Source organism: Notolabrus celidotus, chromosome 3 (assembly GCF_009762535.1).
Source record: "Notolabrus celidotus isolate fNotCel1 chromosome 3, fNotCel1.pri, whole genome shotgun sequence".
Lineage (NCBI taxonomy): Eukaryota > Metazoa > Chordata > Actinopteri > Labriformes > Labridae > Notolabrus > Notolabrus celidotus.
In genome coordinates this window covers 5,425,748-5,451,112 of record NC_048274.1, presented here as the reverse complement: position 1 = coordinate 5,451,112, position 25,365 = coordinate 5,425,748, and the positions used below count along the sequence as shown (strand labels likewise).

The 25,365-nt window shown below is 42.7% G+C and overlaps 3 protein-coding genes across 7 annotated transcripts; 1 reads left to right on the top strand and 2 right to left on the bottom strand.

Moving 5' to 3' along the window:
* Nucleotides 1-274: 274 nt before the first annotated feature.
* On the bottom strand, nt 275-8,041 carry LOC117809922 (interleukin-18 receptor 1-like). Its single transcript, XM_034679430.1, has 10 exons — nt 7,636-8,041; nt 5,086-5,290; nt 4,429-4,603; nt 4,164-4,308; nt 4,008-4,073; nt 3,802-3,928; nt 2,091-2,236; nt 1,871-2,014; nt 1,346-1,498; nt 275-1,271 (listed from the first exon to the last, which is right to left on the bottom strand). Exons 1-10 carry the CDS (start codon nt 7,682-7,684, stop codon nt 928-930), a joined length of 1,554 nt encoding a protein of 517 aa, XP_034535321.1. The 5' UTR covers nt 7,685-8,041; the 3' UTR covers nt 275-927.
* Nucleotides 8,042-10,833: 2,792 nt separating this feature from the next.
* On the bottom strand, nt 10,834-16,042 carry LOC117810922 (interleukin-18 receptor 1-like). Of its 3 annotated transcripts, XM_034680926.1 has the most exons (11): nt 15,948-16,023; nt 15,650-15,808; nt 13,508-13,757; nt 13,232-13,418; nt 13,009-13,153; nt 12,860-12,922; nt 12,658-12,781; nt 12,445-12,584; nt 12,124-12,273; nt 11,884-11,985; nt 10,834-11,793 (listed from the first exon to the last, which is right to left on the bottom strand). In XM_034680926.1, the coding sequence occupies exons 2-11, from the start codon at nt 15,735-15,737 to the stop codon at nt 11,774-11,776; spliced, it is 1,269 nt and encodes a 422-aa protein (XP_034536817.1). In that variant the 5' UTR covers nt 15,738-15,808; nt 15,948-16,023; the 3' UTR covers nt 10,834-11,773. The 3 variants fall into 3 exon arrangements, 2 of the variants coding, with proteins under 2 accessions (XP_034536817.1, XP_034536818.1); XR_004630877.1 differs by having other exon boundaries at nt 12,124-12,184; nt 15,650-16,042; XM_034680927.1 differs by lacking the exon at nt 12,124-12,273 and having other exon boundaries at nt 15,650-16,042.
* A 1,551-nt stretch (nt 16,043-17,593) lies between these two features.
* LOC117810921 (coiled-coil domain-containing protein 81-like) lies at nt 17,594-24,930 on the top strand. 3 transcript variants are annotated; one of them, XM_034680924.1, is made up of 16 exons: nt 17,594-17,839; nt 17,932-17,993; nt 18,209-18,317; nt 18,643-18,827; nt 18,909-18,983; nt 19,063-19,237; nt 20,121-20,235; nt 21,093-21,186; nt 21,897-22,043; nt 22,517-22,618; nt 22,719-22,888; nt 22,965-23,043; nt 23,500-23,610; nt 23,927-24,036; nt 24,139-24,264; nt 24,565-24,930. In XM_034680924.1, the coding sequence occupies exons 1-16, from the start codon at nt 17,764-17,766 to the stop codon at nt 24,701-24,703; spliced, it is 1,875 nt and encodes a 624-aa protein (XP_034536815.1). In that variant the 5' UTR covers nt 17,594-17,763; the 3' UTR covers nt 24,704-24,930. The 3 variants fall into 3 exon arrangements, with proteins under 3 accessions (XP_034536815.1, XP_034536814.1, XP_034536816.1); XM_034680923.1 differs by having other exon boundaries at nt 18,164-18,317; XM_034680925.1 differs by having other exon boundaries at nt 17,597-17,843; nt 18,164-18,317.
* The last annotated feature ends 435 nt before the right edge of the window (nt 24,931-25,365 follow it).

Sequence of the window (25,365 nt, the reverse complement as noted above, 5' to 3'; positions counted from 1 at the left end):
TGAGCTAACAGTAGCTGCAGATGACCGTCATCATCTCAATTGGCTAAACCTTCGATCCTCACTTCAACCTGCTTTTATCCACATGTGTTAAACTCAAGGAGAGCTGGTTTTCTGCGGGACTTTACTGGAAGCTGCAGAGAAACACATCATCATCATCATCATCATCATCATCATCATGAAAGATTACAAGCTAACCAAAACAAGAGCTTAAAGAGGCTAAACGCTCTGCAGAAACACTTCCACGAGGCATCTGGTGCATTCAAAAACTCATCAATGTCGGCATAAAAAACACAGTTTATTTAAAGTACAGTTCAAACGATTGCCTGAAGGCATCACAGCATCACGTGTTGTTCAGAATAAACAATGACAACATGTCTGGCTAAGATGAAGAGCAGCACAACATTACAGCACGGAGAGAGACCAGAGCGTCAGCTGACAAGATCACACCTCCTTCATCCGAACGACACAACAGGAAGAGGATCTTCACCTCCACAGACAGCCATCAGTTGATAGTTGATCAATAAAAATACATAATAATACAACTCACTCTGTGTGGACCCACAGACCATGACCTAATGTAACCCCGACCCACAGCCTGAAAGCAGAGGCCTACTGTTCACACAGAGCGGACGGAGAACCAGAAAGCAGAGTTCATTTCTTCAAACTTTGGATTCTAAGGAGCTGAATCAGAGCAGCAGCAGAGAGGACTGAGTTCATGCGGCTGCAGGCGGGCCTTTGAGGTAATCTAGGGATCTTTATGGATCTAATGTGTTTGGATTGAATCTTTTACTGGACTTGGATCATGTGGATCCTTTCAGGAGGGGGCCGACCGTCAGACTTTCCACAGGTTTAACGCTAACTTAGGAACAGAAGTGACAAATTAATGTTATCAGAGTTAAAATGATGAGCTGTGCCCTCCTCTGGGACCTAGACTGAGACAGGTAAGAGCCTGATCTTTGGGGTACGCTGCGTGGCAGGCAGGTGATACCGAAGCTGCTTCCAGAAGGATGAGGAGAGCGACATGGAGCGCTTTCCTTTCCATGTGACGCAGTCTCCCGCCTCCCTGAGAAGCTGTAAGGCCACGTGTTCGGAGCCAGACTCCGACACGTCTTTGGACTCAGTTGTGATGAAAACCAAGCGAGTCTCTCTTTCAACGAGGGCTGAATGGATGACGCTCAGCAGACCAGATCCAAGGCCAGGATCTGGAGAGGTGGGAACCAGGACCACCGTTCGGCTCTGCTCTATGCAATCTAAGACAGCCTCTGCCACAGCTGAAAGGACAGGATCCAGATTATACATTTTTTTAGATTAAGATTATAAAGCAGATTATTTCTGTAACACGTACCTTTCCCAGGTAAGACGTCCCGATCATCTAGACAGAGACTGTAACCAAAGTCCTCCTCCAGGACGCTCTTCAGGCGATCTCTGTCCTCTTCAATCAGTCCCACCTCGGTGTCGCTCTGATAACACATCAGGAAGGCGTCGTAGCTCTTTCCATCTGAGGGAACAACAACGACAGCTTCAGCCCTGTGAGGATGAACCTCTGAGAGGGGTGCTTGTGTGTTCTGAAGGTTGAGGAACATGTGTGTGTGGCGACTGTGTGGCGTCTGTGTTTGGGCTTTCAGACGTCAGAGTAAAGAAACTGAATAACGTCCAAACAGAGCACACATGTCGTTCAGCTGTAGAGTATAAATCAGCTGGATGGCGTGGTGGAGCTGAGCCCGTCTGCAGCCGCCCGTAGCGTAGCTTTCCTTCTGATCCTCCAGACGCTTTCTCAACAAAGGATGACTGACCCGTACCTCGTCCCAGAAACATTACAAACTGAACGAAAACAAATCATCCTGTAAATTAAGAAGAATAAAATAAATACCTGAGGTGTTTCTGTGACAGCCCAGAGAGTCTCGCAGGAACAGAGTGATGCTGATTTTGAACTTTACAATGACAGCTGTGATTAAAACCATCCCCACCAGGGAGCAGACAACGCTGACAGCCAGCCAGACGTAGGAGGGACGCTCTGTCAGGAAACATGACAGCAGTTTAAAACTTCCCTGTGGTGTGTGCATGAATATTTAATATGAATATAAGTTTACCTCTCAGAGCCAGAGTGATGGAGACGAAGGTTGAGGGCTGGTCATCAGACTCCAGCTTACACGTGTAATTATTTAATAAATCCTCTTTAGTTACTTTATTGATGGTCAGTGACGCTGTGATGTTCCTGCCTTCATGGTTACCTTCACTGAAAAACAATAAGAATATATTTAAACATGTTCCGATACAAACTGAAAGCTTGCTGCTTTTTCAAATGTTTGTTTCATTAAAGGTGACATATCATGCAAAATGGACTTTTTAATGGTTCTCTCCCTGAAATATGTGTCCCTGGCATGTCTACAAACCCCCTGAAAATGAAAAAAATCCATTCTGCCTCTGTTCTGATTTCTCCACCTTTCTGTAAATGTGTGCTGAAACGAGCCGTTTCAGTTTTCAGTGTTTTTCATACGTCACAACGCCATCCGGTCTCTAACGGAAGTCAGAGCTCGGAGCTTGTTCAGCCCATAGGCTGTAAAAAATACAACTCAACCCCTCCTCCGTTTTTCATTCCCTGCACACATGTGCTAACAAGGAGCTTAGGAGGGAGGCATGCTAGTTGTAGACTGTCTTAATAAACACAGAGGTCGGTTTTACTCCCCACGTCTGCAGATTTGAAGATCTAGTGGATGATTTATATTTATCATGGATAAGTGCTAGCGCTAGTTAGCATAGCCACATAGCTACATGTTCGTAGCTGTGTACCAAGACACACGTCGACATCATAGACTGTAAATAAAAATGGACAGCGTTGCTCCGCCTCTTCCCGTTGTATTGTTCTGAAGCCAAAAAATCCCCCTTCTGGGCGCTGCCATTGTGCAGCCAGAGCCTGTGCAGCCACTGTAATAAGCTCCGCCCTACAGCGTAACGTCACAAGACGCTGTGTGTCCTTTGAAGTTTCACTCCACGGCGGCTTTGAATCAAAGGAAACCCTGAAGTAAAACCCCGTTTTTTAAACTCTAATAACTAACGAAAAATAAACTTTTCAGGAAAAAGAGGCCTTGGACACAAAACAGTCAAATACTAACTACATATCACCACAGCATATGGATATGAGAAATAGTCTTACGACGTGTATTTATTTTTTAAAGTTTGACTGCTCCGGATTTTTTTACCTATACTGCAGCCAGCCACCAGGGGGCAGTCACACTGCTGAAAGCCTCAACAACCAGCCACCGGAACCTCTCCCTTGGTCGACATACTGACAAATAAAACAACAAGAAACACTAAATCTGTGACCAATGGTTCAGAAAGGTCCTGCTGCACGCGCCTCTCCGTCAGGATCAGATTCTCGATCAAATTCAGAGGGTTGAAGTAACGTGGGTCTGTGTGCAGCCGTGTATATTCAGCCAACATGTAAACATTAGATCAACATGCTGGAGAGCCGAAGCCACACCCACTTCCTGAGGGGGCGTGGTCAGAGAGCTCATTCTCATCTAAAGACACAGACACCGGCAGGGCTGAAAAAGAGGGGTTTACAGGCATGCCAAAATCTGATTTTAAAGTGTTTTTTTGAGCATAAACTTTAAAGACATGTTTTGGGGACCTCTTAGACCAATATATTTTTATGAAAAAGAGCGTAATATGTCACCTTTAATGCAGGTCATATTTAAGGTTATTTAAGGTCATATTGAATTAAAACAAGATCAGCTCTCCTGGACGTGATTCTCAGCCCCTAGAGAAATATCAGAGTGTGAACTGTGTGAACAGTTTCACCTTGTTATATTAAAGGAAACCGTCGAGCTTTCCGAGAAGTCCGCAAACGAGTCTCCAATCAACCAGACCAGAGAGTCTCCAGAGTCCCGAAAAGTAACAGCTTTACAAAGAATCACGGCTGCTGAGCCTGAAAGACACGTTACAACACTTAAAAGAAGTCATCCACAGAGGAGGAAACACGTCCAAGAGTTCAACCTAAGACTCACCCACATCAACATGAAACACGTCACCGTCACGAGGGGACACGATCGCTGCGGCTTTCTCAGGCTTCTCTGTGGAAAAAACAGGGAAAGCTAAAAATAAACTTTTGGATAAAGAGTAAGTTTAAAGATAAAACTGCAGAATAAGAGCTTGTCTCTTACTGTGTGGTTGGACATCAAGGTTCACTCTAAAGGTCCTGTTGTACCTCTGATCATGGTACAGGAAGGATCTGGTACAGGTGTAGAGACCGCGGTCATTCTCCTCCACACTTGCAAAGTACCCAACCTTTGGCAGAGACTCTCCTTGCTTTAAGACAGAGATGAAGCTGAGTTCATGTTTAATCAGGATAATGAATCACAGAGACCCTCCTCTGTTTGATCCGATCACATGACCCAACCTCATCCTGATACCTGAATGTTTAAATACCTTGTTCCATGTGATTCCATGGTTGGTGATATTTGGTGTGTCATTATTGGGGATGTTAAGATTAGGACAGTGAAGCGTGCAGGACTCCTGTGTGTAGCAGGTTTTAGGGTACGTGCTCCTCTCTTCATACTCTCCGCTCTGCGCGGTGTAAACTCTCAGCATGAACCAGTCTGTCCTTTAAAGAGAGACATGAAGGATATATTTTATGTTTGAAACAGAACACTGCAGAACATAAGCAGACTGATGTGTGTGGAGCATCCTGTCGGGTTCCTGAGCTTTGCCATCATAGTTATTTAAAGCAGCGAGAGGCCGTGTTCAGACGAGAGGACGGAGCTGCATCATCTCTGACAGAGCCTGCAGGTTTAAGGCAGGCTCACTTTTCAAACATGGAGACTGATGACCAACCCGGACTCTGCACTCATAAACTGAGACGGGTTCCCGTAAGTGTGTGAGCACTGTCTCCCACAAATCATGGATAGCATGAGTGCATGAGAGCTCTGACGCAAACGTAACACCATCATGTACTCTGTGAGTCTGCATGTAATCAGAGTTTCGTCACCCAGAGCTCTCGCTTCATGCCATCAAGACGTAAAAGGTGGAAAGCATGTTTTTATTTCATTCTGGTGACACACACAATGATTGAAGGACTGACTGTACCTTGGAGAGCATGAGTAGTTCCCCTGATGGTTCACAGAAGCACTGAGTATCACAAGGCTCTTCCCATGAAGCACCACACCTGTCAGGACGCTCTCCCCAGCCGTGTGATTGGTCCAGATCACTTCATCTTCTACTCCTCGACACTGCAGCGCCACCAGCTCACCTGACTTCACACGCACCTCTTTGGATCTCCAGGTATGCACACCTGCAAACAGGGGTCACAAGCTTGAGTTCATGAGCTCTCACACAGCGGCTAACATGCCCCCTCTGGAGTGTTTCTCACAGAGACGATGAAGAGCTGAACATGATGACAGACGGATGCTGCAGTGAGGTGGCTGAAACACCTGTTCCTCTATAACCAGACGTGGAAACAAGCACAGGATGATTGTGTGCCTCTCCCTGGGCAGTGTGTGTACCAGCTGGATGCTGACTCTCCTGTTCCTCTGAGGAAAGTGTGAAGAGCCTCAGAACAGTTTGACTTTGTGCAGCAGCGTCATTGAAACTGTCCTAACAACCACTGAAGTGTTTTTTATTGTGTGATCAAGGAATCATGGATATTCTTCTAGTCTGGGTGATCCATGTTCACAGGAGGCCGGTCTAATACTTTCACAGAGTTTCCCCTGAGGACTAATAAAGCAGGAATGATTACAATTATAGATCCTTTATTTTCATCCAGATTCAAACCAACAGGCCTTAGAAACATTAGAGAACCATCAATCAATCAATCTAGACCGTACTCTATGTTCTATTATTAACACAGACCCAACATCAAGACAGGACAAGATCCAGTCCCATCTTACATACAGGACTCAGTCTGATCTCATCTTAATCCACCTTGAGCAGAGCACTTTGCAGCTTTTAGCAAGTTACAATGGCAAGGACAAACTTCCTTTAACAGGCAGAAACCTCCAGCAGGACTAGACTCATGTTAGACACACATCTGCTGAGACAGTATTGGAGAGAGGGATGATGGTGGTGAGACAGATAGTAGTAGTTGTTAGTGTTTGTTCTTTATTTAAAAAAGAAAAGAAAGATGTTTTAGAGTTTGAAGGTCAGACTCAGACTTTTAGGGTATATCATTTAAAACCATTGAATGATTATTTCCGGTTAATCTTAGACCCGATCAGGCGACTTGTGTGTAACAGGAGATTCTCAACTGACACTTATGAACCACATCCTGATTTCTGAGTGTGAGTCAGTCTTGTGATTTTAGCCTGAAGGATCATTTTGTCGATGTCAGCACTGATCACTTCATCAGAGGAAGTCCACTGGGGCGACAGGGCTTACTCCACTGCTGCCCCCGCCCTCTGGAACTCCCTCCCCAAACACATACGCAACTCCACCAACCTACAAACATTCAAATCCCAGGTCAAAACTCACCTCTTCAGAACTGCTTTTAACTGTTAATGTTTTTATATCCACTGTGTTTCTAATTTGTTTCTTTTATTGTGTCTCTTATTGTGTGCTATTTGTGAAGTGTCTTTGAGTTCTGTGAAAAGCGCTTTATAGTTTAGTTTGGTTTAGTTTATTTATTATTCATGGTGTCGTGCACCTTAAGGTGCCCAGCCCATGTGGACTTACAAGACACTGCAAAAACAAAACAAAATAGGAGCAACAACATAAGAAGAAAAAGAAAAATAGAAGAAAGAAGAGCCGTTACGATACTGCACATGTCCAACAATGACCTAAAGTAATTCAAAAGCACAGAGGTACACTTCAGACATTTGGCAGTGACAACAACTAAATCAGACATAGAGTGTGCTCCTACGCTGCTGAACGGCATTTAACACAAACTGAGCAAACTGAAACACTTTTTGAGAAAACAGGAACTGAAGTCGATCTTCATCAGACATGGAAAACAAATCAGGACAGTTTTCTGATATTTTGTTGAAATGGAGGCACCTGAGATCATGATATGAAGGACAGTAGAATAAAAAGTGCATTTAATTTTCAACTTCCTCCAGATCACACAAGGAACACTTTCTCTCCTCCTCTCCTATATAAATAAAATGTATTATTATTATTATTATTACTATAAACAGAGAGATAGACCACTATAGTCCTTTCACCATGATGTGTTCCCACAGTCTGCACTGAGCGGAAACTCACTGCAACGAGTCTGTGTCCAGTGTGAAATGTTGAAGTTGTTGAAGTCTAACACTGACATAATATGAATGATGATTCATCTGCATGAACTCTGTTACACATTATTACTTGTTCATGCTTATGCAGAACTTTCTGACCTAATCTTAATAACTTGATCAATTAGGAGAAACTGATCTTCCTTTAAATGATCAATAACTACAGTCAGATAATCACAGCTGTTATAAACGGATCAGGTGATCGATCAGCTCTTACTTCAGGATGTTTTTTATATTTTAATTCCAACATGTACTAAAGTTAAATCGTATAAACAGAGCATCTCTGCTTTGATTTACAGGAACAGTGAAACTGACAGCTGTGCTCCCCACGCTGAATGATATGTTTCCCTCTTTCTGTGTAAAGTGATGAATCTGTTTTCATGTAACTCCACAGTAACGATTCTCTTACCTGCTGATGATGCAAGGAGCAAACACACTGGGAGCAGAGGCACCTTCATGACGAGCCACAGAGCCGCAGAGCGCCCAACCTGGAGGAGCGTCAAGTAATCCAGAGCACAGACTCTGCAGGACTAATAAGAGTCAGACTTTCCCCACGCGACTACACCCAGGACTCAACCCAGGACTCGACGTGCTGATGGAGAGTGAAACTTAAAGGGTAACAAAACCCCCGAGTTTCAAGGAATTGCATCTACCCTGGAATTTCAAAGAAATGCCTTCAGAACGTCAGAGGATCAACTTTGACAGGAAGGGGGTGAAGCCACGCCCACTCACTCCTGCATGTCTTACTATCAGCTGCAGCATCAGAGTGCAGACACAGATATTAGCCGAGTGGAGCTAAGAGCTCAAGCCCAGAATGTTTCCGAAAACCACACAATTGTTTTTTGTTTTTTTTTTTGCATTTTTGCAGTTTTGCATTTTTCAAAATTATTACATACAGTTAGTCAAACGAAGAAAAAAGAAGAAAAACAAGACAGATGGATAAAGTAATATACAACAACCAATGACAAGGATGATAATAATAATAATAATAATAATAATAATAATAATAATAATAATAATAATAATAATAATAAATAATAATAGAATCAAAATAATAATACAAATAGAATCAAAATAATAATACAAATAGAATTAAAATAATAATAATACATTTTCAATAAGATTGCAAATAACATTGAAGTGAGAATTACATTGAATTTTGATTCCATAGATTTCATTTACAAGGTCCTTCCATTTTGCCTTTACTAAACTGTCATTTTGCAGCCAATGTCTTGTAATTTGTTTCATTATTGCTGCTCTAAAAACTAAGAATTTTTGTTTTACTTTTGATATAACATTGAGTCAACCCATTCAGTCCACAGACAAATCAGTAGAGAACATTTAATAATGGGGAAATATTGACACACACACACACACACACACACACACACACACACACACACACACACACACACTATAACTTCTCCTTTAGCTTAGTGAAAGAGAGATGACTCTTACTGTCAGTAGATCACTGGATAAGAAACCTCTGTGGCTTCTGCGTATAACCGACAGCTTCTTTCCCTGACTTATTTCAGGATCTGACGCATTTTCTCCAAAGCCACAGCAGGCACGGTATAAACCATATACCATGACCTTTAAGGCCAACAAGGTGGTTTACATGCTAATTCTACCACTCAATCACTGCTCTATGGACTGATCCAGCACTCGCCTGGTTTCTGCTATACTGGTTCATAACAGATGAGCATCGTCCTGTACACAACCACACACACACTGACTGACAGGAGCCTGAGATTCCATCAGCAGTGACTGAAAACAGAAGTAAAGATCATGAAACCGGTCTAAGTTTTGTCAGGAGGCCAGAAAAAAGTCTGAAGATAGGAGACTCTCCACAAAGATGATATATACCAAGAGAACTTGAGTCATGAATAGCTTCCTACAAGTTTCAGGCTTACAGACATACTGAAACCCACATATTTAAATCACACTCATAGCCCACATTCATTTGCAAAGGTGATTATATGCATCTTCCATGATCACCTCTCTCTGCAGTATGTTCAGCATGGGACGTGCCCTTTCTGTAGCGCTGTAAGCTGACACTCTGGGTGTGTCTCCTATTGCAGAGAAGTCACAGGATGTGCAGGGTTTCTGTCACAAAGTGTATTATTTAGAAAAGAGGACCATGCTCTCTTCCTCCTTTTACTCACTGGGTATTTATTCTTCTGCATGAAGGATTAAACGTGTCCTTCATTCATTATCGTTATCTATGATAGACTGTTTGAACATGTCATCACTGTGACAGCCCATCTGAAGTATTTGATCCATTCTTTGAAGCTACATTTATTTGTTTTCTACCACTAGGTGGCAGAAAAGCATCAAATAACCTGACATTGAAATTGCCCTGATGATGTCATTAATCATGCTCATGTGGTCCCACCCACCTCATAAATATACTCTCTGGCCTTTAGACTCAGCTTTAGTGTAAACCAAAAGAAATGGACTCAGATTTGCACTGATGAGTACTCCACTTCACTTTCACTTCACTCTAAACATTTAGTGTTTCCTGTTTGATCATCAGGACCTTATAGATTCAGGGGTTTGATCACAACAGTCAAAAGTGCATCATGGCGTTAATTTCAAAATCAGATGTCTTGTACATCATCATCATCATCATCATCATAATAATAATAATACTTACCTTTTCAAACAGGCATTCCCCTCACATTAATTCTTCCACCTCTTCCCTTGTCGTCTGCTTGTCTTATATGTCTTTATTTGTATTTATTTACTTATTGTCTCTCTTGTAAAGCGTCTTTGAGTTATTTAAAAGCGCTATATAAAACTTAGGTATTATTATTATTATTATTATTATTATTATTATTATTAATAATAATAATAATAATAATAATATAATAATAATAATAACACAATAATAATAATAAATAGACATACTAATATTAATATTAATAATAATAATATTAATAATGATAATAAACATAATAATAATAACAATAACAATCACAATAATAAACATAAACATAATACTACTACTACTACTACTAATAATAATAACAATAACAATAATAATAATAATAATAATAATAATAATAATAATAATAATAAACTACAAGTGACTACACAGTTAACCCTTTCATGTGAAAAATATTAAGTGAATATTCTAAACATAATAAATGCGAGTTTAACAGTATAATGATACAACAGAAAAAGAAGTGAATTATTATAAATACTGACTGGAACACAAACACCAGCTTTCCCCTCAATGACCGGTCTAAATGTTTGCTCATAGGGTTTGGGCAGAGAGGTGAGGGAGTGACTGCTTGAGCTTGTTATGTTTCCCCTGAAAATAAACCTGAAGGTCTGAGGTCACTGTGTGGGAAACTTACAGGAAACTGCACTTAATAAGAAAGTCAAAGTGTTCTCTGGAATATGCTGCATGAAATATGACTCCCAACAGACACCCACTGATTCTATCAAAGGATAGGCAAACACAGGAAACAAAAAGAACAGGAGTCATTGATCAGGGAAAGAAAATGATTGTTAAAATTGGAAGAACTCAAACTCAAACTGTCATTCAAAGTGTTCAAACAAGGCAAACTGAAGGTGTCTGAGCAAAGAAAAGACCTCCATCTCTTTAAGATGGGTTAGACTTTATTGAACCGAGCACCAATAAAGAGTCAATCTAGATAAAGTCAAAATAAAAATTGCATAACTTTAAAGCAGTTGCAACCATTGTTCTGTTTAAGTGATAGGTGAATCCTGATCTCCCAACTGTGTGAGTGGAGTGGGCAGGGCTTACCAAAAAGTGTAGTTAATCCTTTTAGTTTCATTTTACCATAGTTAAGCGTCAGGACTGGTACGCCTTGTCGGTGAGTAATTGTATACCGTCAATGCTGATGTTGCAAACAAGAATTAATGTAAACTTATAGTGGTTAATTTTGCAGGTTTAAACCCTAATTAAGAGTCGTATAACTTCTAACCACTGAGTGTCGGTAGGCAAGTGTGCGTTTGATGTGTGCAATAAGCGTAAAAAGAAGGAGACTCGAGTTGTGTCTGTCGTATCTGTTCTGACAACCCTTCCAGAGGGGAGCTTATTAAACTATAGCAGGTAGATTAGTAAAATCTGGACAAAAACTAAATAAAAACAAGTATATTAATTTAAAGGTAGTGTAAAATGGTACACATGGTGTAAATAGTCGTAAGTGAGTGTAATTCAGCAGTGACAGGTTTACATAGTGTGATTATAACAGATACATAAATATGTATATAATATATGATACAGCCTCCAACAGCTGATTGAGTTTGCAGGTTCTCCCTGATGAGAGAGACAACCTGTGGACCCGATCTTTTTCTGTCCAAACTAAAACCCTCTAATTTAGGACTGTAGATCCATCACCTGGCTTCCAAGCACACTGCACCACCACACAAAAGCTTCCCTCCTCTCCAGTGATCCTCTGGAGCCGAGGTTCTCAGTAGAGGCCTCACGGTCGGTGTGTGATGCAGAGCAGGTAAATGAAAGTGTAGCTTGCTGCTCCACAAGAGACGCATGGCTTTCTTTGAGAAAGGCAGTCTTACACTGACTCCGCAGCATCTGCAGTCACAGCATCACACATTTCTTTATCACTTCGAGGTTCTGCATATATTGTTAATATTATGAAACGTTATCATTATTAGAGCTCACCTCTCTCTGGTAAGACGTTACAATCACGAGGGCAAACGCTCTGCTGCCCCTTTCTGTCCTCTTCAGTCAGACCGGTCTTTGCGGCGTCATGGCTTTTTCCACCTACGCAAACAACAAACCAAAGCAGCTCTCTGTCACGACATGACAACACAGCAGGCTGCTTTAACCACGCTTTACTCAAAGGAACAAACGTGTGTTTTATAGAAGTGATAAAATAATGAGCTGAAGCATGATTCCCACCCGAGACGCTGCGGTAACAACACAAAGTGTCTCGCAGGATGAGGGCCAGGTTCATTCTGAACTTCACACAAACAACTGCTGTTACAACGACTATAATCCCAATCATGGCCGCAATGATGCCACAGATCAGGGGGACTGACAATGGAGACACTGTGGGGACAAAAAGGTCAATAACCCCAAAAACGATGCTGTGATATTTAGACCACAATCCAATCAATCAATCAATCAATCCAATCAATCCAATCAATCAATCAATCAATCAATCAATCAATCAATCAATCAATCAATCAATCAATCAATCAATCAATCAATCTTGTTTACCTTTCTGGGCCAATGTGATGGTGACGAAGCTGGATGGTTGATTATCAGACTCCAGTTTACATGTGTAACTTTTGGACAGATCCTCCTCAGACACTTTCCTGAAAACTAAAGATGCAGTCATCTTCATCCCTTCAGCGTCTCTGTTCAGAAACAAACGAGTGTTAGCTGAATGATCCTTTGAGACGGAGCGTGTTGTTCACCTGACATGTTTACCTGGTATAGTTGTAGAAAACTGGCAAGCTGTTGTTTCTCTCCACAAAGGAAGTTCCACTTAACCAGAACACATCATCAAAGTCTGAGGACGCAACAGCTCGGCATTCAACCACCAGTATAGAGTCTGTAAAACATTTAATCACTCATTTTAAATCTGCAGAGCAGGTTTGTAAAGAATCAGACTAATAACACAGAAATGTACCGAGAGCGACGTGAAACACGTCATTCTGTTGAGGGGAGAGAATCTCTGCCTTCCCAGGTATCACTGTGAAAAAACAAGAGTTCAGATTTAACATTTAACATCCTGCTTTAGTCTTCATTAAGGATCAGATCTAAACTGTGAACTCTTACTGCCAGGCCGGACATCAAGGAGCACTGTGAAGGTCTTGTTATACACTTGATCCTGGTACAGGTAAGATCTGGTGCAGGTGTAGACACCGTGGTCCTTCTCCTCTGTACTTGGAAAGAAGCTGTTGCTGGGCTGGACCTCGCCTCTCTGAAACAAGAAGAAGAGTCAGATCTGAACAGAGTGAGATCTGTAACAGCCCACTTTAAAAAGTGAAGGTTTAAATACCTTGTTCCATGTGATGCCACGGCTGGTGATATTTGGAGTTTCATCATTGGGGATATAAAGATCCGGACAGTGCAGCGTGCAGGACTCCTGTGTGTAGCAGGTTTTAGGGTATGTGCTCCTCTCTTCATACTCTCTGCTCTGCGTGCTGTAAACTGTCAGCATGAACCAGGACCGGCTGCTGGGAGTCCTGTCATTAAAGGTGAGAGAAGAGGTTTTAAACTCGTGGGCTGGTCAGATGGATTTAGATGCTGTTATTAATATGTGGTTATTCTTTACCCATAAGTGCACGAGTAATTCCCCTGATGGTTTACAGACACGCTGAGGATCACCATGCTCCTCCCATCAACCAGCACTCCCCTCTGCCTCTGCTCAGCTGAGGACCTGATCAGGTCCACTTCCTGTTCAGTGTGATGGGTCCAGACCAGGTCGGCAGCGCTATGATTGACCCCTCTTCGATAGGGGCACTGCAGCGCCACCATCTCACCTGCCTTGATGTGTACCTCTCTTCGTCTCCCTGAAAACACACCTGTGAAGAGCATCACACATTCATGACTTCAATCCGGGAACTATGGCATGAGTCACTCTTTGAGCACTGAGAATGAAATCTGACATATTATATGATATTTTCTCAGGGTTACAAAAACATTCTTCTTTAGCTTTAAAGATGAGCAGAGGGAAACTGGGTCTCATAACAGCAACACAACAGACCTTCACAGAGTCGACCTCTTACACGGTGTGACACTCGCAGGGAGCCAGGGTCACATTGTTTCTTCATCTGACTCAACAAACTGAGGCAATTTGAGGACTTATGGTCAGCAGGGACTGAGTATTGTGGAACAGTGACTACATACCAAACTTTACAGTCTTGTGATTTACATGTTCTGGAATTCTTTAGTAGTACTCACTACCATCGTGCTGTTGGTCATGTATCATATAACCGCACAGATGTTTCACATCCTATTCCTGAGGTCTGTGTGTGCGTAAGACCTAACCATAGAAGAAGCAGCTTTAACATTAACTCAAACACTGGTGCCATATTTTATAGAGATTAAGTTTTATTATCTATATATTATTAATAACATTATCACACAGTATGACTTCTTCATGACTTCTGATCCCTTGTTAGTGTAAAGTCACAATAATAAATATTCCTTTATACTCCAGTTCATAATAAGGAATCTGTAACGTCCTGAGACAGCTCAGAGCTGCTCACACAGAATAACTGATGTTTGAGTCCGGAGGGGACGCGAGAGATACTTTAAAGATCTTTAAACAAACGTTTAGTGATATTTGAAGGAGGCAGCTGAACCCACATAAGACTGATTCTCACGTAAAGCTACAAGAATGTAAAAATATTATATGTTTAAAGTTCCTGTTAAACAAAACTATGGAGGTAAACTCAGCAGAACAGTGAAGTGGTTTGATTGATGTTATTGTTGTTTTTGTTGTTGTTGTTGCATATATTGCATTCCTAACCTTAGGATTGTGTGATGGGTTTGGAGTCAGGCTGGCGTTGGGATTAGGATGGGGGGGTCTTTTTGTTTTTATTTTTATATACATCTTTCTTTTTTAAAATTGATTCTATTTTAAGTTGTTTTTATTACAGCACTTTGTGTTACAATGTCATTGTATGAAAAGTGCTTTATAAATAAAGTCTGATTGATTGATTGATTGATTGATTGATTGATTGATTGATTGATTGATTAATTGATTGATAAGTAACTCATGCATCTTTCTCTTTCTGGTGTTTTCTGGATCACTTTAGCACTCTGTATCAGAGAGCTCAATTCACAACCTTATTATAACAATTATTATTATATCATAACAACAAGGATTAGAGGGACGACTCCTCTAAATGTGAAAAGATCTCAAATATCTGAAACTTAATGAGCGACCTGTTTAATTTATGAGCTAACACATTAAACTGGACAATTTTCTCCAAATTAAGATTATCTTGATTTAGTATTGTTTTATTTAGTCATCATACATAACACAACCTTTTTTACAGTACAGACACTTACAGACACAAAGGTCCAGTAATGTATCAGGTGATGAGTGAAAAGGTGTAGGCAGAAACATAATGCTTATTTAAGTCTAGCCTACATCTATGTAAAACATTATCAAATTCAACATTAATCCAAATTGACATTATTCCAAATTAACATTAATCTGAAGAACTGTTGAATAACTAAGAAGAGGAAAAAATTTAGTATTAAGAAGCAGAGATAAAATAAAACAAGTTTACATATTAAAAACCAAACCAGAGAAGCAGGCTACTTTATCTTTTGTAATACTATCATGTGATGTTTTATTATTATCTTGGAATATTCATACAATGTATATATAATTATTAAAAGTTATAATAAAGACCTGTCTTTTAATTTTTTGACATATAATTGTAAATCCTCAGTCTCTTACCTGTCAGTAAAGCAGAGAGGACCAGCAGCAGCAGCATCATGTCAGCGTGAGTCGTGATTTGTGAAGTCATCGCAGTCTGCCCGGACATGCGCCTATCAGCAGGATCAGCTTGTCTCTGCTGTCTCTGCTGCGCAATGACAAACTATAACTCTGTGGTTTCTATGAACCAAAAGTAAAAGTGGATGACTAAAGGTCAGAACAAAAACATAGCTGATGTTATTATAGCAATTAGATGTAAACAGGGTTATAAAAGAGCAGACTCTATTTACGTAAACAGCCTGTGCCACTCCCTTTTTACCCGTCTGCTGCTTCCCAATCACGCCAACCAACAAAGCAACAATCAATGTTTGAATGAATGAAGAACTTCTCTTGTCTCTCCTCTGTCCAGCTCACACACTCTACACCTCTCCTGATGCCTTCAGGGACTGTCAACACTGTAGGAATAAGGAACCTCTACACTGAACAAGTTTAAAGGTGACATATTACGCTCTTTTTCATCAATATATATTGGTCTAAGAGGTCCCCAAAACGTCTTTATAAAGTTTATGCTAAAAAAAACACTTTGAAATCAGATTTTGGCATGCCTGTAAAACCTTCTTTTTCAGCCCTGCTCAGAAGAGTCTGTTTTCTCTCTGACCACGCCCCCTCAGGAAGTGGATGTGCCCTCTGCTGTCCAGCACGTTGATCTAATGTTTACATGTTGGCTGAATATACACGGCTGCTCAGAGACCGCGCTACTTCAACCCTCTGAATCTGATCCAGAATCTGATCCTGATGGAGAGGCGCCTGCAGCAGGACCTTTCTGAAGGATTGGTCACAGATTCTGTGTTTCTTGTTGTTTTATTTGTCAGTATGTAGACGTGTGTCTTGGTACACAGCTACAGCTACGAAATGTAGCTATGTGGCTATGCTAACTAGCTCTAGCACTTTTCCATGAAAAATAAAATGTATCCACTAGATCTTCAAATCTGCAGACGTGGGGAGTAAAACCGACCTTTGTGTTTATTAAGACAGCCGGATGTCGTTGTTACGTAACAAAAACACTGAAAACTGAAACGGCTCGTTTCAGCACACATTTACAGAAAGGTGTAGAAATCAGAACAGGGGCAGAATGGATTTTTTTCATTTTCGGGGGGTTTGTAGACATGCCAGGGACACATATTTCAGGGAGAGAACCATTAAAAAGTCGATTTTGCATGATATGTCACGTTTAACAAACAGTAGAGCTGCTACAGTTTCACATGTGTTATAACTTTTCTCCTGACATCGTGTCACCAGTACAACTGGATAATGCTGGCATGACAGTTGTGAGTACTAACAATAGCCATGTTTGTTTGTGTTTTTAACTTTCACTATGATAATGTTTTGGTGAGGACCGGTTTTGAATCAGTCACTGTCATATGGTCGCAAGTCAGCGGCGCTCGTGCATGTGAGCAGGGGGCGTCGTTTTGGAGGAGCTCCAAGGGGAGGGGGGAGGGGGGAGGGGTTAGAGTCATGAGGAAATGCTACATTCAAATTAATGCTAGTTTTCCGAGACTGCCAACCCCAGCTTTAACATCATTTTTATTTATTTTATTTTATTATGTCTTATTATTTTACAATTGTTTTTTCTGGTATTTATCAGATTTTATCTTATTGATTTTATTTTATTTTTCTGTTACTTCCCTGATTTTATTTTATTGATTTGATCGTCATGATTTTATTTGAAGTATTTGAATCCCTCTCCACTTTAACCTCTCTGTAGTTTTCTGTTTCTGTTCTTTGTGAAGCTCTCTGAGCTGCATTGGTTATAGATAAAGTTGAGTTTAGTATTAAAGTGAAAGTGAACTTTAAACCTGAGAGTCTGTCTCAACCATAGCCTGGTCTAAACGCCTCTCTCTCTCTTTCAGAATCAAACAACTTGTTTGTTGTGGTTTCGTGTCATGCGCGGAGACAGAGGCAGGACCCGGATTGGTGCATGCGCTGCAGGGGTGCATTGCCAGGGGCAACCGCAGCTGACTGGTCTGTCCGGTGCAGGAGAGAGGACAGGACAGGTGGAGGAGAAAGGACAGGACAGGTGCTGGAGAGAGGACAGGACAGGTAACTGTGCAGAGTTTTAAACAGTCTGCGAGGAGATGCTGGACTTCCTGCGGCTGGTCTCAGAGGCGGACAGACGGACTCTCCCTGCTCTCTCTCTGCTCTCTGAAGACGGTCGGTAAACTTTGCTGCGCTAACTGATAATATTTTGCACAATGACAATGGAGTGCGCATGCGTGAAATATACTTTATCCATTTTCTTTTAGATATCAACTGTATTTGGGGGGATGTGTCCTCCTTCATTGAACGTCAGATGACCTTACAGAAGGTTAGTCTGTCTGTCTGTCTGTCTGTCTGTCTGTTGTCTGATTGGTTGATTGATTGATTGATTGATTGGTTGGTTGGTTGGTTGGTTGGTTGGTTGGTTGGTTGATTGATTGATTGATTGATTGATTGATTGATTGATTGATTGATTGATTGATCGATCTGCTGTAATAGGGGGTTCACCTGGCAGGACTGGGCACCTTCACTTTCTCTCAGCAGAGGTTGGACATAGGAAACAGGTTCACAATGATCCAAAGACCGATCTTCCTCCTGTCAGGGAAACTAGCCCAGTCTCTTGGTTTGAAGCAGGTTCGGCCTCTGGCGGCAGGTGAGCACATGTTGATGAAAAACAGAGTAAATCATGTTTGTTATAATAACAGTTTAATCTCCTATGACACTCTGGATTACTCTGTGAAGGATTATTGCTCCTTCTGTTGACACCACAGATAAGATATTAATCTGATATCTGACATCCTGGTGGAGCTGCATGTTTGTTCTGTTTGACATCTGAAGGATTAAAGCCAACATCTGAAGATCTTACAATGTGTCTGTTTCCAAATACTGTGTGGCTGTGACACGTAAACAAGAAGATAGGAGAGTAATGACGTGTGTGCGTGTGCGTGTGCGTGTGCGTGTGTGTGTGCCCTCTGCAGCCACACACCTTCCCGTGGTGCAGCTGAACTATGCAGCCGTGTCTCAGGAGAGCCCTTTCAGCCGAGACGTGGTGGAGGGCTGCGTCAGAGAGACTCTGCTGCTCCTCTGCAGAGCTCTGGCCTCTGAACAACATGCCCTCCTCACCTTTCAGGGGATCGGGGTTCTGTCCTTTAAGAACAACAAGGTGGATCTCTTGATGTTAATGTGGTCTACGCTGAGCAGCAGCTCTTTATTAAACATGATTTCTCTTGATGTCGTTAAAAAGGTGCGGATGAAGTTCAACAGAGATTTTATTAACGCCATGGACGGGACAGGTCGGCTGCTGTTAGCCTTCAACAAAGTGAGTAGAAGAAGGTCAGAGTGCGCCTGTTTATCACCGCGTTTGTATTCACTCAGATAATTGGTGCTTTGGCCTGCAGAGACCTGGGAGCAGCGTGTCTTTGCTGTCCAGTGGACCGGCATCCAGGCTTCAGCGGCCACAGACTGCTAACCCCGTCACCCTACCAAGTATCTGCTCTCCCTGTCCAGACAACAAAGCCGGTGACAAAGACGCATGGTGCTCGTCACCAGCTCTCCACCAAAGGAATGCAGGAGGTGAAAGAGCCTTTCTGCACACGGCTGACGTTTGATTCGCTTTAATGAGGCTAAATTAAATGTTGAATCCAATCCAAACCCTTTCAGGCAGCGTATGCAAAGGAGGCAGGACTCTGCCGGCCTGGCAGGAGCTGAACTAATCATGTTAACATCATGTTCATTCTCAAACAGGGGTCGTGCACGAAGCGCTCGAGCTGTTTAATCAACAGTTATGGAAATAAGATGATCTGATTTGTTGCTCCGTTAATATGAAGATCAGCTGGTTCTTCTAGTTTATCCCAGATCTGAAGGAAAGGGGATCTCGGGTTTATCCACACAGAGTCAGATCCACAGACCAGCACCTCTGAACTCACAGACTGTTCTTCATTTACTTATATTATAGAGATATATAATAATACATCTCTATAATATAGTCAGAAGGTGATAAAACTTTCAGGAACATGAGTTGAACTCCCCCTCACTGAGGTCTCTGACCGCCAGTCGCTCTGATGAAAGATTTAACCTCATGCTGGCGTCACAGCATTGTTCTTAATGCTGGCTGAGCTAACAGATGACTTCCTGTTGCTTCCCCTTTCTGTGACACGAATAATCATGATATCAGTGTTTTCATCCAACTTTCAGCAGCAAAGCTAAAAGGTGAAATTCCCAACTGCTGACGTAGGCTGTTACTGAAGTAGAACTTGTTGCTTCAGCTGGTGGAGGTGGAGTAATGAAAGAACCTCTACTTTCAGTTTGATTCTGAAAACAAAAGTCTGATTTATTAGAGTCCGCTGAGTCATCTATCTAAAAATAAAACCTGATAAGATGACATGGAGGTCGAGATGCAACAAAGAAATACCTGATAAAGGCACACTGACAGAGACGGTGTCGTGTGTCTCTACAGAAGTTCCCCAACAAAGAGAATCCAAGTCCCATCAGCCACTGCAGCCCGCCAAGATGAAAGCTGTCCGCCTGTCTGAAGAACCGGACCCAAAACCCCCAACAGAGGCTGCAGAAAAGTACTACACACTCAAGACACACACACACACACTCACAGACACTGTTTGCAGAGGCTCAGATTGCAGGGCACAGAGCTGCTGTTTGCAGGTGGATGAGTTCGTGAGAGCTCAGCAGGGGGTCTCATATTGTCACAGCCCCGAGGCAACATCCAGGTCCATCAATGATGCAAAACCACCTGTGGGACAGATTCTTCCTCTGTCATCACCTGCATGCACATACACATACACACACACACACACACACACACACACACACACAGATCACTTATTCTCATCTTTTTATTCTAACCGGTCCGCTCAGATCCTTGGCTCACCCTGCGGTCTCAGGTTTTTCTGGACTGAGTGAAGGTCTACCTGCTTCTGCGGTGTTATATCACAATCAGTTGCACCATGAAGATGTTACTTCTATAAAATAAGGGCCCCTCATTTTGTTATAACACCTCCAGGAGCAGTTAGAGCCCCCTTCAGCCCTCCAAACATGGCCACGCTGCATTCCCCTCTCTAAAATCAAGTCCTGGTTCTGGTCAGTCAGCTGTTAAATACAGATTTCAAAAGCAGCCGGCACACCGTAACGTGACTCCTGAGCCTTTAGTTAAGTGTTAACAGAGACAGCAGATCATATGTCCATAGGAAGACAGCAGTCCTGTTCAGAAGACCTGAGTGATCCACTGTCAGAAGGTCTCTGGCCCTCATGTAGAGAGTCCAGAGACCACATGGTGAGGCGGGTTAAAGGAGATCTGCAGCAGTCCTCTGTGGATCATATACACGTGACTGATGACCTCTCAGATCAGCTGTGATGCTACAAAACAGAGTTTGAGTTCATAAAGTTCATAATCATAATCTGTGTCCAATCCCAGACCCACCGCCTTCATCTCCCCACTAGAGGGCGCCCCAAAACTGCAGGAACCTCTTCTGAATGTGGCCTGCTCAGGTCACACCCGGGCTGGACAGGTGAGAGACAGACAGACAGACAGACAGACAGACAGACAGACAGACACACAGACACACACACACACACACACACACACACACACACACACACACACACACACACACACTCATCTGACCCTGATAGTGTCTCTAAAATTCATGTGGTCTTCTCTCTGTGGAGGGTTAGGAAGATGAACATAGGGGTTCAGGTTTAGTAAGACCTGTACTTGACCAGGTCCTTATCCAGAGTGAGGTCCAACAGCTATACAGGATGAGAGGATGAGAGGATGAAAACTAAAGAAAGGAGAATGAAAACTTCAAAAAGGAGGATGAGAATTAAAAGAAAGGAGGATGAAAACTAAAGAAAGGATGAAAAGTTAAAGAGAGGAGGATGAAAAAACTAAAGAAAGGAGGATGAAAAAACTAAAGAAAGGAGGATGAAAAAACTTAAGAAAGGAGGATGAAAAGTTAAAGAAAAGAGAATGAAAACTAAAGAAAGAAGGATGAAAACTAAAGGGGGATGAAAATTAAAAGAAAGGAGGATGAAAACTAATGAAAGGAGGATGAAATCAGTCGTTCAGGGTGTCTGATAATAAATCAAGCCGTGGCGTTTGTGTGAGGTGTCTGTGGAGACGCAGTGAGCATGACTCTGAGCTGAATGTAAAGATCTCTCAGTGATATCTCATTCTGTATGATTATAGTTAATGTGATTCTTCCCGTGGCCGTCGCAGGAGCTGTGCTACCTGTGCATGCAGCGAGCTCAGAGGAACGTTCCTGTGTACCTGAGGAAGCAGCAGGAGGCCGAGGAGAGAGCTCAGGAGAAACTCTTACTGTTGGAAGAGCAGCAGAGAGACCGACGCTTCATGGAGGAAGAACAGGTCTGCAGAGTCTTTATTAAACTCTTCTTAGTAACTGATTCACACTTTGTAAAGACCTTCTTCCTCATGTCTCATGAAACGAGTCAAACGTGAAAACAAGCTAACAAGAGAGCACAGAGTGAGGATGTAGACGTTCACACACCCAGCATCAGGAGTGATATAAAACTCAAAGCATTAAACCAACACAAAGGGAGAGCTGCTATAAAACCATGAAATAAAGATCGTTATAAGTGGAGTGAAGGGTGGGGCCGAGTGTTCGGGTCAGAGAGCTCAGAGAGAGACACTTTGTCCTCCTCACTGCAGCACATGTGAGAGATTCACTTTCAATTAAAGAGTAAAAGTCTCCAACATGTTGTTTCAGTTAAAAACTGGAAAAAGCATTTGTTCTTTTCATGCTGTGTCATGATCTAGACGTCTCTTCTTATTATTATTTTTCTTCTTCTTGGTAATAATGATGTTTGTTTGTTTGTCAGAGAAAGCTGGACGAGCAGAGAGAGCACGCCAAACAGGTGGCGACGTTCAACCTGCAGGTGAATAAAGAGAGGAAAGAACAGAGTCTGCTCCCCGTCTGTCCTGTGAGTACGACCTGCACATTCACCCTAAAGGCTTCAGTCCTGATGGATCAAACTACAGCGTGTAAGAGTGTATGATCGTCTTCCTGCTGCTCACATTCAGACCTCGTTCATCTTCCCGACTCGGCCCCTGACGGCAACCCGGAGGATCCAGCAGCACCACTACATGAGCGACCTGCAGAGCCAGATACAGAGCCGCCGACAACACGAGGCGCAAGACCAGCACAGCCGTCTCCTCATGGAGCGTCTAGACCAGGTCCAGCTGGTCCAGGAGTGAGTCTGCTACTGGGTCACATCACAGGGGTCTCAGATGATGATCCGCTGTGATAACTGATGTCTCATGTTTCAGATTAGCTCTGCAGAAAGCTCAGCAGCTCCAGCAGAAACATCAGAGAACCACATGTTACAAGAGAGCGCTGGACACTCAGGCAAGAACCCTTCACACTTTAGATTATAGATTATAGATTATTTATTAAATTATAGTTTTGTAAACCAGCTGTTCTGAGTGAGGAAGGCTGGGGGTCAAAGGTCACCTCCTACCCTGCCTGTCATGGACACCGTGCAGGCAGAGAACAATCTATCAGCTGCTTTCATGTTTCTATTTCACAAGCTTTAGCCCGCTGTGAGCATGCGATCGACTCCCAGTCTGGACCATCTGCTGCTCCTCTCTCTGCTACATTTCCTGTCTCTCTCCACCTGAAGTTATCCACTTCAAGATCTCCTCTGGTCTCTATAGGCCACTTCCTCATCCGATCCTCCTCGTCAGTGTGTCTTTCCCCGTTCTTCCCTACATGTGACCGACCTGTTAGTTTATGAAGGTTGTTACGCCGCAGTGTGTGTGAGAGGAACCCGGTGACTGAAGTGTCTCCTGTGTTGTCTTTAAGGTGGGAGATAAGAAGAGCAGCGACCCTCCTCAGTGCCAAGTTGACGGCTCAGGGTTCCCTCGCTGTGAGATGGCAGCCAGCAACATGGAGAACCGAGAGAGAGCGCAGAAGGTCAGAGAGCCGAGCGAGGTCACCTCTGTTCGCTTTTCAGTTTCAACCTTTACAACGAAAAACAACAATTGCTGCTATCATCCCCACCGCTCAGGGTTCAAGTTTCTTTGTAGAGAACCTAAAGTTTCTCTCACCTGCTCATGTTAGTGAAAGTTAATAACCGTCATCAAGGGGTTTAGACCAATCAGAATCAAGCATCTTACACAGCTGTTAGATCAGTAAGAGAGCCGGGTAATAATCTGCTCTAACAGTGGATTAGTTTCCTCTCTGCTGGTCCTCCATGTACTGAAGCTCATGTTACTCTGGATACCTGCAGGTGTTTCAGGATAACTTCAGCACCGCCACACAGAAGAAGACCGACGCACAGCACCAACACCAAGAGCAGCTGGAGGAGGAGAAGGAAATGCTCCAACACAACAGGATGGAGTGAGTAGAGAGAGAGAGAGGAGGTGAAGAAGCAGATGATGCAGCACCTTTCTCTAGGGGGTTCTCGGGATGATGGTCTTCTCTGGTGTGTTTCTTGTTCAGGTTCATTTTGGGTCGTATTAACCGCTCTGAGCAGCAGCGGGACGTCAGCAGGTCGCTGGAGGACGACTGGAGTCGCTGTGTGAGGCTGAAACACGACAGAGAGGAGGAGGAGAAGCGCTTCCTGAGGTCTGTGTTTACCTCAGTCTTTGTTTGTGTCAGATAGTTTCTGATAAACTGCCTCCTGATGTTCATGAACCAGAGAATCGTTTCACTGCTGATTCACAAACAAAGATCAAGAGAACAAGAGACCCTGTTAGGTCCTGACTGAGGTCCGGTGCTGCAGACACCCTGCTGAGTTTAGACATGAAGTCTCAGACTGAGATGAGCTGCTCAGACTCAAACTCTGTTCCTCTCAGGTGATGCAGTTCAACTTTTAAACATTAAGACCTGCATGATTAGAGCCTGGTCCTGTCTCCCTGTGCTCAGGTCTGCTGGAGAGCTGCTGGTGGATAAGCTGTCCGAGTTCAGGCGCTGCTGTCAGTGTAAGAGGAGGACGACTAACTGTGGAGAGAGCAACATCTGGAAAGACTCTCGTTACCTCTCCGGCTCTCAGTTCATGATCTGATGAGCTGAGATCTTAAACCCTCACAGCACCTGGACCGGATCCTCTGATGGCGGGTGGAGCAGGGAACTGGATGTGACCGTGGGATCAGATGTTCTTCAGACCGTCGGTGTCTGGACTTCATGATTGTGGTGTTTTGTTTTCCTTTGACAGAAAGCGTTTAGTGGGATGTGTTTGTTCAGGATGTGACACACTCAATAAAACGATCTTGTTCCTCCCTCTGACTCTAAGCTCGCAGCTCGATGTCTGTTTCATCTTTACTCTCTTTTATTTGTGTTTGAAGCTCTAGAGTATAAATGTGAGACACTTTACCTCAGGAGACAGATGAAGATAATAACTGATACTGCTTTAATAGAGCTACAGATGTTAGCTTGAAATCAGGTTTCAGAACAGATAAAAATACTCAGACTTTAATCTGAGACGTTCGTTTGTAAAGAGACGTTACAGAAACAAGAGACTTCTGCACGCTCTGGAAAGCTTTGACCAAGCAGCAACCTCTGGTTTTTAAAATATGAAGCCCATGCTGAAGTGTTATAAACTGCAGTTCCTCGAGCGTCCACTAGAGGCTGACTGCAGAAACAACATACACACGCATTCAAAGAGACGATCTTTAAATAGACATGTTTACAGCCTGGTTCAAAAGACAGTTGTTGTCTGAATAGCTC